Genomic DNA, 17,443 nt, shown 5'->3' on the forward strand with positions numbered 1-17,443 from the left:
CTCACTAGCTTTAAGCACCAACTGTCAGAGCAGCTCACAGATTACTGCACCTGTACATAGCCCACCTATAATTTAGCACAAACAACTACCTCTTTCCCTACTGTATTTAATTTATTTATTTATTTTGCTCCTTTGCACCCCATTATTTTTATTTCTACTTTGCACATTCTCCCATTGCAAATCTACCATTCCAGTGTTTTACTTGTTATATTGTATTTACTTTGCCACCATGGCCTTTTTGCCTTTACCTCCCTTATCTCACCTCATTTGCTCACATCGTATATAGACTTGTTTATACTGTATTATTGACTGTATGTTTGTTTTACTCCATGTGTAACTCTGTGTTGTTGTATGTATCGAACTGCTTTGCTTTATCTTGGCCAGGTCGCAATTGTAAATGAGAACTTGTTCTCAACTTGCCTACCTGGTTAAATAAAGGTGAAATAAATAAATAAATAAATAAAAACTTATCCTGATACCAGATTCGATTGACGCAACCCTTAACAGTTGCCTTATTGCTATTATAAACTGGTTACCAACGTAATTGAAGCAGTAAAAATACATGTTTTGTTATACCAGTGGTATACGGTCTGATATACCACGGCTGTTAGCCAATCAGCATTCAGGTCTCGAACCACCCAGTTTATAATACACAAATGACCACCGGCTAAATCTATGATATTAAAATGGCTATTTACTCTGTTTCATCTGAGTGCGCAATCTACAGTCTCATCAGCCTAGGCAGGGAAGTTATAAACTTGCTCTCCGCTATAAAATGCATCTAGACTTTATCTCACATTTCTTTTAGACTAACGTTTAGTTTTCTACAGGGGAGATTTGTATAAACCTTATTGTCTGTCTCGCCGGTATTTGCAACATTGTTTCAATATTCAAATTCTATCTACAACTGTCCCATAGTAATGAAAGTGTAGGGATCGGGACGAGAGAGAAGGCAGCGTTTCTCAGCCAGTCGAAATCATGAATCAGCTGGCATCATTTTTATGTATATATACAGAGAAAAGTCAATTGAATTGACTCAATTGAAAACAGGTAAAACTAAACGAAGTGCAGCTAGTTTGCAGTCTTTCCAGCTTCAGTTCTAAGTTATTGTGTTAGCTGTGTTGTTGGCTAGCTCCTCTGAACAACAGTGTCCTGACGAGAGAGCACATTTTCTATGCCAGGCGAAATCGTGCCTCATTAGCTCATTGTTATGGATGTCTCCAAATAAATGTCAGACGAAAACAGCTTAAACATGCAGCTACTTTGCGGTTATTCTGGCTGCACTTTTTGACGTGACTGTAAATTAGCCGTAGTTGGCTAGCTAGCAAGCAAGGGATAAAACCGTTGCCAGTCAGTATGACAACGGAACATTTAGAACGAACGACTGGGTCGCGTCACTAGCAACAATGATTTGTGTCGGGACTATACATCGTGGAAGGATGAAATAGTACGAATACATTAATCAAAATAACGTTTTTAATGAAAATATGTCATCATAATTTGAATATGTTGGTAATATGTTTGAAAAGTCAAATGGAAAAGTGAATACCTTATTGCAAATAGGCTGATCCATTGATCATCACTAATCCATCATCAAAACACTAAAACAGAAGAGAGAACTCAAAACATTTTTGAAAAAAAAAAGAGATTTATTTTGAACTCATCTGAACATCAGATATACTCGGTAATTGTTGGTCAGCAAGAACCGTTTGTACATTTGATATTGATGTGTATAGAAATCCAAAACAAGCAACAATACTTTTTTGGGTTTGGAAAACTGGGTGAATCGGTTGGATGGCTTTAGGGGTTATATTACATACCTGTCAAATAAACATTTAAAATAAAAATACACAAAAGTTGCTTTTGAGGGGCCAAGGTAGATGTGTTATATCTACTCTATTTTTCATAAAAATGTTGGACACTTTCTGTAAACAATAAAATAGGTCCATCATGTTTCTGCTCAATGTTATATACCTACATGTACATGACATCTATTCACCTCAAGCTTTTAGTTTAAAATTGCATTTTGTCAAAATCGTTCGTCTCAAAATTAATGGATTATAAGAGATGTGGACATCCTTGAAATGGGACTTCCACTAGTGAAAGTGTTTAATGGCTGTGCTTTTTGTCAACATACTGAAACACTGAAATGCTTCACTGACAAGAGGGGAAAAAGCTTGATTTCACTTCAGTGCAGTTTATGGCACTTTAATATTGGAGAACTCTGGTGCACAAGAAACAGAAGTCATGAACTCTACGTAATGATGAACCGTCTGAACCAAAACTTGAGTGAAAACAGAATATCATGGTCTTATCCAGTGCATTAACACCTTGTCAGAATCCAAAACCTTCCCTTTTCAACTCAATGACCACATTTCATTTCACAAACAGGTTCATAAAATCTTTACATTGTACATCTGTAAAAAAAAAAAAAAAAACAATCCAAGCTGTCATTGAAATTGTGTTTTAATGCCCTTTGGGAAGAGGCCATTTTCCAACACAGGAACATTTGCCCAACAGGAGTAAAGACAATACAGAACACCATCAGTTCTCCTATACAGTATTCATAACCCTCTAATGCAGTTCACAACATGGTAATCCCAGAGTTGATTGGACAGGGATTCTTCCTACTGCATACACTTCTCTTCCCTTTCATTGTAGTCTCTTTCCTTCCACCCAGTAAGCAACTAGGAGGCATTCATTATTCACCACCCAGTTGAAGCTGCTAGTCCTAGCAGACATTTACTTCCAAGGCCTTGGTCTATTAGACCTTCATTTCTACACTGGAATCTAAATCAACTGAAGTCAGTTATCCAACAACGGGCACCCAACATCCTACCCCTATTACCTCAGCACAAGAGCACATCAGAGGGCTAAAATAGCCCAATTGAACTTGACCAAGGTCAGTGATATTTTTTTCCAAGAGGCAGACAAAAACATTAAAAATACAAAATATTTATTTTTGAAAATGACAAATGAAACGAAACAATTGTTTGGTTACTAGCATACCACACTAGGGCTAGGCAATAACAATGGATAACCGTTCACTTCGGTTCAGACAGACGCTCAGAGGCAAATCAATAAATCTCAAATTTCTGCACCCCTAAATTATGTTGCAGCCAAACGTTGAGGCAAAGCAGAGGGCCGAAAAGGGGCCACTGGCATTGTGAAATGGCATCCATTCTGCTCTATGTACTTAAGAAGGGGACAAATAGTGTCAGGCAATTTATTTTAGTTACAAAACAAACGCAATCCGAATGAAGTGAGGTTGACAACCATTTGAAATGTCATGTAGGGGAATTGGACTGACTGTTGGCATGGATATGATGAGAACAGCAAGAGCTAGAGGGAGCTCTTTGACCAAATGTAACTGCCGGGATATCCCAATATTTTCTAACCTACCTCCAACTAGCTAAAAACCATGTGCTTTAGAAAGATATGAACAGGGGGGGGGGGGGGGGAAGAGACCGCCTTGACCAAAAGCCTTGTCCCTGCATGTAAAAGAAGCGGGATTGGTGGCGCTTGCTTGTGGTCGATATTGCACCTTTGTGGGTGGTAACGGAGTCAGCTGGAGGCTTTATAAGCCCAATCTTTATTCTACAGGAGATAAACGTGTATTTAATCTTTCTTAATATTTTGTGGTTGTACAATATTCCCTGATGGCCTGCTGTGGCCGATGAGATTTGAACAGAATCCTAAAAGAAAAGAAAAAAAGGAGAAGGAGAAGAGATTATGAAATTGTCCATTGAGGGGGAACTTTCATGAGGGGGAACCGGGAATCCTGTTTTTGTTGCAGTTTGTTGTGGGACTTGTTGTTTTGTCACTCTCCCTTGTCCCTTTCTTAAAATGTTACACACGCTGGTCACACACACATCCGCCACTGTGCTGCTGTGGTCTCGCCATTTGTTCTGAGGACGAAAAAGACAAGATCTACAAGTAAGCACAGTGGTTTAAAAAGTCTTCCTTTGCTGTTTGAAAGGATTGCAGTGAGTTGTGCAATCTGACAGAACATGTGACATGTGTCTCTCTTGAGGAGCCCTACCTATGTTAGCTTCTTCGCTTTGTTGTAAAGCGAGTCCACAACTTTGCTCATGTTCTGAATAGTTTCCAGGGCCGCGCCATAAGTCTTGTCAACAGGTGGCTCGTCAAATATGATCAAGACACCCTCGCCTTGGTCCAGGATCCCTATAATGAGTCATACAGGCATTTTAGACGACATTTACATTTCACTGAACGAAAGAAGCGCAACACAAGTAGAGTTATGATACAGTCGTTTATACCAGGCCTGGTACCAACCAAACCGGCAATTTACCATGAAACTTCTTGTCCAGGATCATCTGTGACAATTTCCTCTCGACATCCGCCTGAGGGAAATGAAACATATCCACTGATTACTGACAACATTGAGAGCTGTACATGTATCACGGGATAGAAGACTACCGATGTGTCACTCTTGTACCACAGGACTGAATACTTCAAATATGAAGATATTAAAGAAGAAACCTCCATACCTTTGAAAGTTTGATGAGACCTGATATGTGTTCAATCTGGGGGGGAAAGCAACGCCATAAAGGATTACGATTTAAGGGTGGTTAGCCTCACCAAAAAGAAGAAGAAAAAAGCTATATTAAAGGTACCCAGATGAACGTGCTGTACCTGTACTCTGGAGAAGGGTTCGATGACACGGATAAGGTTCCCTTCCAGCAGGTTGTCATACAGCGTGGCCAGGTGGGTTCTGATGATGGGGTCGTCCCTCAACTCTGCTTTGTATTCCGTAAGGGCCTAGAAAGATAAAGGGAGGAATAGGAGGAGAGAAAGACAAGAGGGTTAGAAGGGAGGATACAAATGGGCCTGGCACAATAGAGATCCTCAGAGAAACAAACATAGCAGGAAAAATGAGGGCTAAAGGAAGGTCTTACCTTTTCAAAGTCGGCTAATGATCTGTTCTTGCTGGCTTGTGCAACGCATTTCAGTGCATCCGTCTGCAGAGGGAGGGAGGAAGCGACCACGGTCAGCCAGGTACCAACCAACGTATTACACAATGCAAGTTGAGAAAGACCGCCCAACTGCCCCCCACAAAAATCGTGGGTTCTTACCTGTCGGCCCGCATGCCGCAGGGCCAGTTTTCCGCTAATCAGGGACTGCACCTCTTCTGGTCTGAAAGAGAACAGCAACAGAGGGTCAACCAAGCCGTACCTGTATGCTTCATATCATTGCAACACAGCAAGGAGGTAGTATCACTCACAGGCTAAGCATGATCTTGCAGAGCAGCATGTATTTGAGACCGGTGATGGCTTTAGGGTGGTCGATGGAATCGTAGCCCTCGAAGGCCTCAAAGAAGTAGGAGTAGGCAGTCTTCCAGTCCTTCTCCGAAGCCGCATGGACGATCCCTGCAGGTGAGGAAGCATGGTCAGTCGTTCACACTAAGCATGGCACTTTTCCACCTCAACACACAGCTCTTCTTCATTTGGGTCAGTAAACTAATATTGGGTGTTATAAATGAAGAAGACAGTAGCTAGTTTTCCATCCAATTAGCAACGATTTTCATGTGAATATTCTCAAATCTGCTTAAAAAGGAGCAGCATTTTCCCACCAGAGATGTTTCCATCAAATGAACTTAAAGAGAAAAGGCTGTGGGTGACGTAGTGCACATAAAAATAACTTTTGCTGTTAAATTTCCATGTGCCGAATAAAAAACACAATTTAAATGGGTTTCCATCACATTTTTAACTCCACTGATGGTTTTGTTCGAAAAATGTGTTATATTTATTAGGATCCCCATGATCCCCACTAGTAACAGCTAGTCGTACTGCTAGTCTTACTGGGGTCCAAAACATAACGAAGAAGACAGACAAAATACTTAATAATTTAATGTGCCCACTCTGACCTTGGCACGTGCGTTCTAGCCAACAGCTCGCAGATACAGTAGAAAATAGCCTACTACATGAGATTATTATGGACAAAAGAGTGAGATTATTTTATTTGTCAAATTGCAAGCAAATAAATAGAAATACATGTTTTATTGTCAGATACACCAGATAGATACAGTGAAATGTGTTGTTGTACAGGGTCAGCCATAGTAGTACAGCACCCCTGGAGCAAATTAGGGTTAATTAAGTGCCTCGCTCAAGGGCACAGACCGATTTTTCACCGTGTCGGCTCGGGTATTCGAACCAGCAATCTTTCGGTTTCTAGCCCAATGCTCTAACCGCTAGGCTACCTGCCGCACTAAGCATCAATCATTATGTCACCAGAATTAGACCCTGAATATTTATTGAAAAGGAGCATCAAACTAATCACTGCACTTTCATCAACCTGTGACGTTCATAACTTATTTCATCTGTAGCCTGAATGTTTTCCTTAGTCTTAGTGGGAAGTCCACACAACAACATATCGCGCGACTACAAGGTTACTTCGATACGATAGTTATTATAGCATTTCCACCGCCATTTCTCATGTTAATTAATTTTACTGACACAAAAAGATCCCACCATGTCTAGCGTATTTTGTTATTTCGACAAAAATGTTCCGTTTCCACCCGGCCCGTCGTGACATTTTTTTATCCAATATGTACTTTACTCGTAAAAAGTCTGGATGGAAACCTGATTAATGACTCACTGAAATGTCTGGTAAATGGATAAACACTGTGCACATAAGCCCTCTTACTGATTGATTTACAGTTCCATAGATTATTTTATCAGTTAAACAAAACGCATACAAGAGCTCTGAGTGGATGCTATTCTGTTGTTTCTGCCAAAACAACAGCTTAAGCTACCATTGGTTTCTAATCCATTGAGGAACACTGTAGGGAGGCTTTGGATGGAGGCTTGTTCACTGGGACTGACCTGACATCATGTCCAGGGCGGCCTGCAGCTTGGGGGGACAGTAGATTCCATTGGCCGTAGTGCGGGCGGATGTGAGGGCGGCGCGGGCCTTGGGCAGGTTGCTAAGCGCGTGGTACGTCTTGCTCTCCTGCAGCTGCACCTCCACCAGCAGGGCCTTGTCGTCCATCTTCTTCAGCTCATGGAGCAGCTGGGTGCCTGAACACCAGAGAAATAATCTACCTTACTTTGGAGATACCACAGCTTCTGTATACAGTATGTGGTCCACAACCCTGGTGTTGAGGAATATCAAAGTTCAATGTCATCATGACTCTAATTGTTTTGACTCCTCATCACAAAGCTTCCAGGAGAATGGGATACTGAGTTCTGCTACATAGCCATGGGTAAACATATCCAAGCATTGCACAATTCTTAGCCCTCCCTGCTCAGACAGATGCTAAGCTCATTTAGCAGGGATAATATTGTCAGTCCATTCAAATGGAGCTGTCACTCACCAAGCGCCAAGGCCTCCTGGTATCTTTTGGTGTCAAAATAGAGTGAAATCAAGCGGGCCTGGAGAAAGGGGACGAGAAATGTGACATTGCAACACTCACAGTATAGTGTAAAAATATTAATCATATCACTTTGAGGTGGTAGGGAAATGTGTTGAAAATAACCACATGAATTTCAGTCTCCAAACTAAAATGTCACCGTATAGGAACAATAGATTGTCTTTTAGGTGAAGAAGACACCCAGGCCAGCTTACCTCCAGAGCCTGCCTGAGGAAGGTCCTCTTCTCCACCTTGGCCCACTCAATGCATTCCAGACACAGATCCACCTCCTGGCCTGTGGCTGCCTCCATGTCCAGGAAGAGGTCCAGCAGGGAGCGGACCAGCCGGGCCGCCTTGGCCTTACTGATGGAGATGAGGAACGGCCGCACAAACTTCAGCAGACCCCCCAACTCTGGAAGAATCACCACAGCAGAAAATAGGGCTAAATGAATAGCAACAGTAAGCATACTCAATAAGTCTCAGTCAGTATGTGTTCTGTTGTCTACTGTCAAACGAGTGACGTTCGCTTCATAAGCAGTTCTTGTGTACTACAGCAGTAGTACCAGGGGTACTAGGACCCCAGCGTACTTGGCCTATCCACCGTGGGTACTTTATTTTTTTTTTTATTTAACCTTTATTTAACTAGGCAAGACAGATTCTTATTTACAGTGACGGCCTAGGTGGGAACAGGAACACTGCCTTGTACAGGGGCAGAACAGATTTTTACCTTGTCAGCATCGGGGATTCGATCCACCAACCTTTCGGTTACTGGCCCAACGCTCTAACCACTAGGCTACCTACCTTGAGAAGAATCATAAGAGCATAGGTTTGTTTACTGGTAAAATGCACAAGGTGATTCTTCAGGGGTACCGTCCAGGCAGGGGAAAAAAAATCAGTTGGTGGGACAGTAACCGCCGAAAAAGGTTGGGAACCAGTGTACTACAGAACAGTTAGGCAATGGCACATACAGTGAATCATTGTGCAGTTACTGGATGAATCACCACCAAGTTCCTCAAGTTCAACAGCCAGGCAAATAGACCAGATTATGTGTTTGGTGTTTTGAGTCTCACCTGCAGCCTGTCCTGTTTTGGCCAGGAGTGACCCCAGCTCCAGGATGCTCTGTTCTTTAACCCGAACGGATTCTTCATCACTGTCCTGGATATTTCTCCTCACTGTGGGGACAAGGAAAATAATGCACTGATTCACATTGACTATTTAACATACACTGACAGTCTCCTATTCTAAACTATTGTTTGTGTTCCTTATTGTCTTTTTCCGAGTTACTGTTTATCTGGATCAACGAGGCTAACAAGTCAACAGCTAACTGAGGCCCTGTGACTAAGGCAATTTTTTGGACAGCCACATGCTAGTACAAAGCTAGCTACAGAACTGTCAACAAAAGCTAGGTATCTAGCTAGCTAATCGTTAACTAACGATAGCTATGTTAACTTAATGAACAGTGAACTTGATCTCACTGTTAATTTGGTAACGTTAGCAAGCTACCTAGCTAAGTTAGCTGTCATTTTAGAGCATATAGGAAGCTATATTGTAAACACCAAAATGACATAGCTACATCAATGAACTTGAGAATTGAATGGATCTTGGTTAGCTAACTAGCTAGCTGGCTAACTAGCTAGCTATAACATATGGTGCTTGACTAACGTTAGCTAAATAGTAACGTTGAATTGTATTGCGATACTGTTTCATAAAGATAGCATAAAAAGTTAGCTAGTTAACGTCTCTTTCCAGTTCATCATGGCCTAGCTAGCTAGACATCCAGGGACTACCTAGCTAGCTAGCAACCCCACGATTCTACAGTGAGTCAGCACGACACACAAACCGGCTCTTGTCAGTGTATAAAACTGCCTTTACGATGACTCAAATCAAGCAGAAATTCAAAAATAAGACGAGACTGTCTCGTCTGAACGCCTACAAACATCACTTACCAATAGAATGTAGAATATCAATAGAGGCGTTACGATCCGTGCTAATAAGAGACTGAGCTCTCTGAAACTCAACCACTGCCGCAGCCGCCATCTTACCTATTCAAAAGCTGCCTGCCTACAACCGTCAAGAATGCGATAGGAAATACGTAAATGAGCTACTCAGATACATCACGAGAGGGAGCCAAATATACTTTCTGGGGATTGTAGTTCAGTATTTTACATTAACCAGTTGATATACATTATAGCACAATGTTCCTATTTTGTCATGCTGACTCATCTTATCAAATAAACTGTAGCAGAATGTCATGATCATTTTACTTGAGACCCCCATTCATAATTTACTGTAGGCCCACACGCCTATTTAATCCAAAGTGGTCTGTTCATGAAATAAGTGAACATTGAGCTGGATGATAGACTATAGGAATTTGTTGGAACATGTGTTTATTAAAATGTTAGGATGTTATGGTAAATTAATACACGCCTATTAGTTCTGTACAATGACATCTAGACACTTAAAACGGGATGGTGCATCAGAAGAGACTTCATCCTGCACAATTTCAAATAAATGGCCTAAATACATGTTTGTTTTTTTATATCAGGTTATCCCCAAGCTACGTTGTTATGTATGCCCCTCGTTTTAATAGCTTAGATGCGATCTAACATGTATGTTATTAGTAAATACAAATAGTTTTTATGTGGACATGTATTTATTGGCTAGGCCTACTTGTAATTGTGTGATTGAAACAACCTTAGTCTACATGCTGAAAACCATTCATTGTTTTTCAAGAAATGGATTTCAGTTCATTGAGTGCATTGTGCTTTGAGTTCATTGAATGTTTGTTGTGATGGGGCGGAGTTGCACATCTGTATGTAGCCTATCTCCGCTGCGCTGTATCAGCAAAATAAATGGACAGCGCACTACACACTAAAACACTAGTGAATATAGGCTACAAGATATATTGGGTAATTCACCTATTACAAACAGCCTTTGTGACTGCAGCCACACACAGCTGCAAATTACAGCACCACGGACAGAGCACAGAGCGGCGCCCGACCACTGCCTTTCTCCTTTTTTACACCAGCCATCCTTTCACTAGCCACAAGCTAGTGTGAGCGCAAAGAAACCCTCGAACCCGTATCTCTTGCGGTGAGGACCAAATGCACATCTTCATATCAGCATCCGTTCCACAGTTGCCTACCTACCGCCTGCGCAGCAGAGAGACTGGCGATTCCTTGACTATGTCAAGGTGTGCGGATAATCTGGCTTGATTAACGCCTTTTCTTTTCTTGGATTGTACGGTGTTGTGTTTTTTTAACCGCATTTTTCCAAGATGGTTAATAAGGTTTCACCTTGATGTGCACCATATCAAAGGAATTAGCTATTACTGTTAAAGAAGCCATCACTGCTGTGCTATTATTTTTTTCATTGACTGGAGGAAAAATATCAAGTAAGTATAATATTTTTATATTATTTTATAATGTGTCTAATATCGTAACCTATTTCGAAGGATAACCTGCTGAATTATTGTAAACATCAACATGTAAGAATATAGGCGACACGTCACTGAGAAACATTGGCTATGCTGCCAAATTTGAAGGTATTCTATATTTCTCTGAATAACACTTTGCATAACACGAGGCTACCCGTATGCACCATAATAAACATGAGTCATGTCAAAGCGGTTCTTTGGAATTCTGCACCTTTATTAGCAAGCGGACGCTCATTTCAGAACCATGGACAGCAGCCTATGTACACAACAGCCTTGGACTCAAAGCTTGCCGCTAAACAAACTGTCTTGATCTTTCAATTAACACGTAAAATAGCAAAACATATTTTAGATTTTCTAACAACTCGACTAGCCTGCTTGAAAGTTTTTTTTGTGGCTGTTTCGGTTACGGCTGAATCTAAAAAAATTCTCAACGCACATCATGATCTGTAGACACATTATTAGTCTAGCCTAAAGATGCAAATGTTGTTATACAACATTATACAAATTATTACAAACCTCGTTTTAAAAGTGGATGATTTAGGCTATCAAAGGCGACCTTCACATAAAGGTGTTTACATTTCAGGTTTCCATTTGAAATGGAAGGTGCTAGCCAACTATATGAGCAGGAATGCATCCTTCGTTAGGCTTCAATCGAATTAAATTATGTTCATGTAAATCAGGATGTGAGCTTCGAGCAAAGCCTTATTATTAGAAGAGAAATTTGATATGGGCTGAAAGATGGGCATGCCTTAATCAACAATTGATGAGCCAGATGTGATCTTTTTATAATCGGTATGAATAGTTTAGGGGAAATCTGATTGAAAGTAGGTAACCTGCTCTCGATTTCAATTCAACAGTAATTGAATGTGTAGAGACCACGGTAAACGTTGCTGTAAATTGCGCGGCTGTTAGATTGGTTTGAAAGGTGTAGAGATGTTTCTACATCGGTTTACTATGCGGATTGTCAGGACGATAGCAGTGTTGTTGCCTCAACTAGCTTGTTGTCATTGCTGTCTGATTTCCTGAGCGCTAAGAGACATCATAATATTCCCTGGCATAGGCCCTACATTCACCTATGTATTTTTAAATTAAAATCAATTCAGCTAATTAGACTATTCGATGTGGATGACCGAGCACTTGTCGATATAGAATTTACTGTGTACACATTTATGAAAGCATGTCTGAATGTTTTGGTAATTCCTGTGAATTATTAGAGACAAGCAAGATATATCAACATAGCCTTCACAGCATCCTTTTAAGACATGCTCCTTTATTAGGACAACGCAGACGCTTGATTTCAGGACCTAGGACAGCAGCCGATTTACACAACCATATCAGATTTGAAATCAATGCTTGTCGCCAAACAATTCATCTTTATCTTCAATTAGTAAGAAATATTGAAATATCTTTGGATTTAAAAAAATGTAAAATCAATATCGCAATCACAGCCGAGATATCTGATTTTCAACAACAAAATGATGTACACACAACCTTAATGTCAATGATACAATGAAAGTGGGAACATGTAGCTACTAGCTACTGAAGCCATGCATTTTGTTTTCCACAGGCACTATTGACCCAGCTGAGAAGAAGAGCTAAGTGCCCAGAGAGAATCTGCTCAGATCAACTCCTAATCCATCCAGCACGTACCTTCCTATCAGGACCTACTGTGGCATTAGATGCCTGAGAGGAACCCACGCTTGTAGCCAGGGTCTCCCAGCTCAGAAGCATTGAGGCCCTCAGGATCTCCCCTGCCATTCTCTCTGGTCTGTCATCCACTAACGAAATTGCTACTCGGTCACCATGGGAACCGTTCTGTCTCTCTCTCCCAGCTACAGGAAGGCGTCCCTCTTCGAAGATGGGCCAGCCACAGTGGGCCACTACACAGCTGTTCAGAATAGCAAGAATGCCAAAGACAAAAACCTGAAGCGCCACTCGCTCATCAACGTTCTGCCATGGAAGCGCATTGTGGCAGTGTCAGCCAAGAAAAAGGGCTCCAAGAAGGTGCAGCCCAACACCACCTATCAGAATAATGTGACACATCTCAACAACGAGAACCTGAAGAAGTCTCAGTCCTGTGCCAACCTGTCCACCTTCACCCAGGACCAGAGCACCCCAGCCCTCGTCAAAAGCTCCAACAACGCTGTCTCGTCGGTCAAGAAGGCCCCCCTGACCAACTCCAATGCGGCCCCCGGCACGCCCAAAAGAGTGATCGTCCAGGCCTCCACCAGCGAGCTGCTGCGCTGCCTGGGTGAGTTCCTGTGCCGGCGCTGCTACAGACTTAAGCACATGTGTCCCACCGACCCGGTCCTGTGGCTGCGGAGCGTGGACCGCTCGCTGCTCCTCCAGGGCTGGCAAGACCAGGGGTTCATCACCCCGGCCAACGTGGTGTTTGTCTACATGCTGTGCCGCGATGTGGTATCCTCTGAGGTGGCAAACGAACATGAGCTGCAGGCCGTGCTGCTCACCTGCCTCTACCTGTCCTACTCCTACATGGGCAACGAGATCTCCTACCCACTGAAACCCTTCCTGGTGGAGAGCTCCAGGGACATCTTCTGGGACCGCTGCCTGTCCATCATCAACCTGATGAGCACTAAGATGCTTCAGATCAACTCGGACCCGCACTATTTCACCCAGGTGTTTGCCGACCTGAAGAACGAAAGCCAGAAGGAGGAGGAGAGGAGCCGCTTGCTCATTGGTCTGGACCGGTGAGGGCCCTGGGGAGAGGGGCCGGGGAGGGGGCAGGGGCCTACTCCAGTCTGGCATTTCAAAATGGGGGAGGGGGATTGGTTGAGGGAGTAGGAAGAGGGGAGTGGGGAAGTTTTGATGGGAAGAGATTAATTTTGAGGGTTGATATAAGGGTTAATTTGGCATAGATATACCCCAAACGTTTTTGATTATAAGCATGTTTAACAGCTAACATTACAACAGTTCACTGGAAGAGGGACATGAGAACACAGTTTGATTAAAAACAAATGACATTTTATGGTAAAAATATTATTTATCTCAATTTATCTTAAAACCAACTAAAGTTTTTTCGAAAGGAAAGAGGATCGTATTTTCACTGCACCTAAGAATGAAAGCTTTTGACACCTAAAAAAATGCCAGACTTGGGTACATCCTCTGTTTACGAACATGTATATAAAAACATTGAAAAATACAAAACCAACAATAATACACAATAAAAAAAAAAACAGTAGAAAAAGAACACAAATGTGCAGCTATGAATGTGTAGAGGATTGAGACCAGCCACCTGCTGACTGTCTGAGATGCACTGCCTATTGTGTGACTGGGCTACTACTCACATCATGGATGAACAGACAAGCTGCAACCCTGGTTCTTTAGACTCTGAAGTGAACACCCAGCTCTGCTGCAGCGTAAACATGATTTGACCTGAAAGGAAAAGTGGGGCCACCGATGCAGATTCATGTATTGCGTTTATTGTTTGTGACTTGGCGAGAGGGGTTTGGTGGAGAAAGATTGGTTCAGAAGGATTTGAAAAAAAGCCTGCATTGCATTGTGGGATTTTTTTTTTGACCACAACACAACAGGACATGAGGAATTACAGTACAACCTAAAGACACAACACTTGATGGTCGGTCACACTACATGTTAAGAAAGGCCTACTTTATTTTCATCTCAGAAAAAAATGAATGGATGTTCAAAGGCTCAAGCCCAGGGAGGCTTATCTATTGCCCTTTTTCTTTTTTTAACTTCAAAATAATAGCCTAATGCACGTGTGCCATGCAATTTTGGAGGGCAGGAATGACTTAACTGCATCTGCATTAGAGAATGCTGTGAACAAAGTGATAACTAGTTTATTTAGCTATGCTTGCTTAAATAGGCTATTTGTTTACCAAGGAATTCTTTTGTACTTTTGTCTGATGGTTGTGTCTAAAAACACTTGGGAATGAAGGTCCATATTGTGCTATAAGAAATTCAGCATTAACAAATGTTTAACTAGTGCCATATCTTTGATGAAAATCCTGTAGGTCTGAAAACACAGCGAAAGATGTCCAAATGTTGAGTGAACTTAATTTATTGTAATTTTATGTTCTCTTGGCACATCCCTTGTAATCAAAAGATCATGAATGAATGATCAATTGGTCTATTTCAAATTACAGGATATGGTGGGAATGAAGATTGATGGTTGTTGCAAATGAATGTTCCATGGAATAAGCTATAGATTAGCCCTAGATTAACAACCAGTAAAAATCTGACCATCGACAAAGTAACCAACACATCAGAGAGACCTTGAGTAAAGACAAAACCCCTTAGAACCTTTAGCACCCCTAGAACCCTTAGAACCCTAGGCACAGAGCAATCCCAAACCCAACACACCACCCAGCTCCACATATCAACAAGACAACATAACCATCAGCCAATGGCAGAGCATTTCACTCAAAACCACTCAGTGGCACAGCATAAACATTTACAGACAGCCTCCCCTGGCGTAATCTCTCCATGCCAATATTAATCAAATCTAAGACAACAATGTATTCAGCTGGGGAGGAGATGAGGCCATGGTCAGGTTAGATTCTAGTTGACCTCCATGGAGATAATCAGGTTTTCAAATCAGCTGAAGCCACTAGGATAAATGGAAGAGCATAGGGGGAAATAGGAACACCATGGCAACCTGGACTACATCTACATGAGAGCTTACGGAGCAGTCAAGATACATGGCAATCATTTGCATTGAAGAATTGTAGAGGCTAAAAAAGATTATAGAACTGATAGCATCGCCATCTCCAATAACTGAGATAAAGGGAGGTGGTAGGTTTTTCTGTCAACCACTGTTATATGTTGTAAGAGATATGTCGAATTGAATCCACAGATTAACAGGAATATGTTTTCTATAGTATACAGTACAGAGACTTAACTGGACCTTGGGGGAAAAAAACAACAAATGAAAATAATGCACATAAAAACAAGCAAATAAAAAGTAGTATTTGCCAGCTTTTTATCACCTCAACAGTGAGAAATTCCGCATGCTTTCTTTCATTAGTTGATTCTCAAATTTCTTTCTAGAAATGCAAAATGTTTATAGTCATATGCAGCGAATAAATACCATTTTCATTTGTATGTCTTTTCCATGCCCATGTCATGTGATGAAGGTTGTTCTTGGGGACTGTTGGTTGACATATGATAGATCTCTCTCCTCTGCTGTATCAGTGGGAGTCAAAGAGAAAAATGTATGGTGCAAATGGACATGGTTGTGGAGCGGTACCGTGGCATTGTGCCTTGTAATGGGAAATGGGTTGTTGTGTGTAGCGCAGTAGGAGGGACACACACTTTGGATGGGCTACTGCTCTGGGGAAAAAGCAGGGCATTGGGGTAAGGGGTCAAAAGCAGGGGAATCTTGACCCTCTCGCTGTTCACTTGCCCCAACTCACTAAAATGTGCCATTTTTTTGCCACTTGCATCACTGACTAGTTGTTTGAAAGACTTGGAAAAATCTTACAAAAAAAAGAGAAAAAAAGTGATACGTTTGAACATTTCAGTCGACTTCGATTTCAGTATCTTGTTGCGTACTTTGTAGAACAAAAAAAGGGTGTTAAAGAACATGAAAAGGGGGCATTTCAATGATGCATGTGAGCGCAAGTGTGTGAGAGTTTATCTGTACAGAAGAATGTGTGAATTTTGTTTTCTTATGACAAAGAGGAAGTGGAAAAGAGGATACTCTACACTGATAGACTACTGGGACAGGATGTGATCACTGATAGACTACTGGGACTGGGATGTGATCACTGATAGACTACTGGGACTGGGATGTGATCACTGATAGACTACTGGGACTGGGATGTGATCACTGATAGACTACTGGGACGTGATCACTGATAGACTACTGGGACTGGGATGTGATCACTGATAGACTACTGGGACTGGGATGTGATCACTGATAGACTACTGGGACTGGATGTGATCACTGATAGACTACTGGGACTGGGATGTGATCACTGATAGACTACTGGGACTGAGATGTGATCACTGATAGACTACTGGGACTGCGATGTGATCACTGATAGACTACTGGGGCTGGGATGTGATTGTAGGGGGGGAGCTGTTATTTTGAAAAAGACAAAAAAAAGACATTGCTCCAATTGAACCTTTCTCAGTTTGTTTCTGCTTACTTTAATTTATTTTTGTACTGTGATGGAAAATAAAATGCACTGATTGTTCATGACGCACAAATGAGTGGTGTCTTCATCTGCAGCTGAACCCTTCAGTGATATAATCACATACTTGACACTGTTTGTTTACTAGACCCCACAATATACAAGTCTATAGTCCATATACTGAACAGTTAAAGAGTAGCAGGGGTTATGAACTGACTAATCTGTGGAATGAAATCCATGAAATAATAATTTGAAGATTAAACATGGCATAGATCTCATATCCAGAAGAGATTCCAGCTAGTTACAAAAGATTGAGACATAAAGAATAGAATCTGGTTGAATCATTGCATTATCTATGACCATTCAATCTGTCTCAATTTGATTTAAATTGGCCATGGGGTAAATCAAAGGCAATATAATCAAAGAGTATGAAATATAGCACAACTGCCAACTCTTAGTTTGACCTAATTTATACCAACATGTCATGTGCAACTAGAGGGAAAAATAACTCGAGACCAC

The 17,443-nt window shown here is 41.6% G+C and overlaps 2 protein-coding genes across 2 annotated transcripts; one reads left to right on the plus strand and one right to left on the minus strand.

Annotated features, from left to right (window-relative positions):
- Window positions 1-1,628: 1,628 nt before the first annotated feature.
- On the minus strand, window positions 1,629-9,631 carry LOC110491492 (26S proteasome non-ATPase regulatory subunit 11B). The gene is made up of 13 exons (XM_021564977.3): window positions 9,319-9,631; window positions 8,443-8,544; window positions 7,588-7,784; window positions 7,337-7,394; window positions 6,846-7,040; window positions 5,246-5,390; window positions 5,097-5,157; window positions 4,920-4,982; window positions 4,657-4,782; window positions 4,512-4,547; window positions 4,313-4,364; window positions 4,043-4,185; window positions 1,629-3,908 (listed from the first exon to the last, which is right to left on the minus strand). The coding sequence occupies exons 1-12, from the start codon at window positions 9,407-9,409 to the stop codon at window positions 4,043-4,045; spliced, it is 1,269 nt and encodes a 422-aa protein (XP_021420652.1). The 5' UTR covers window positions 9,410-9,631; the 3' UTR covers window positions 1,629-3,908.
- Window positions 9,632-10,130: 499 nt separating this feature from the next.
- On the plus strand, window positions 10,131-17,000 carry cdk5r1b (cyclin-dependent kinase 5, regulatory subunit 1b (p35)). Its single transcript, XM_021564978.3, has 2 exons — window positions 10,131-10,766; window positions 12,376-17,000. The coding sequence occupies exon 2, from the start codon at window positions 12,612-12,614 to the stop codon at window positions 13,518-13,520; it is 909 nt and encodes a 302-aa protein (XP_021420653.1). The 5' UTR covers window positions 10,131-10,766; window positions 12,376-12,611; the 3' UTR covers window positions 13,521-17,000.
- The last annotated feature ends 443 nt before the right edge of the window (window positions 17,001-17,443 follow it).

Source organism: Oncorhynchus mykiss, chromosome 16 (genome assembly GCF_057628025.1).
Source record: "Oncorhynchus mykiss isolate SJ-2025 chromosome 16, ASM5762802v1, whole genome shotgun sequence".
NCBI lineage: Eukaryota > Metazoa > Chordata > Actinopteri > Salmoniformes > Salmonidae > Oncorhynchus > Oncorhynchus mykiss.

Bases quoted from the DNA above. Each gene is read 5' to 3' on its own strand.
- LOC110491492 (XM_021564977.3), bottom strand. From the start codon at position 9,409: ATGGCGGCTGCGGCAGTGGTTGAGTTTCAGAGAGCTCAGTCTCTTATT. The intron at 7,395-7,587 runs GTAAGCTGGCCT...CCCTTTCTCCAG, and splicing joins TCCTCAGGCAGGCTCTGGAG to GCCCGCTTGATTTCACTCTA. The intron at 5,158-5,245 runs GTGAGTGATACT...GTTCTCTTTCAG, and splicing joins TGCAAGATCATGCTTAGCCT to ACCAGAAGAGGTGCAGTCCC.
- cdk5r1b (XM_021564978.3), top strand. From the start codon at position 12,612: ATGGGAACCGTTCTGTCTCTCTCTCCCAGCTACAGGAAGGCGTCCCTC.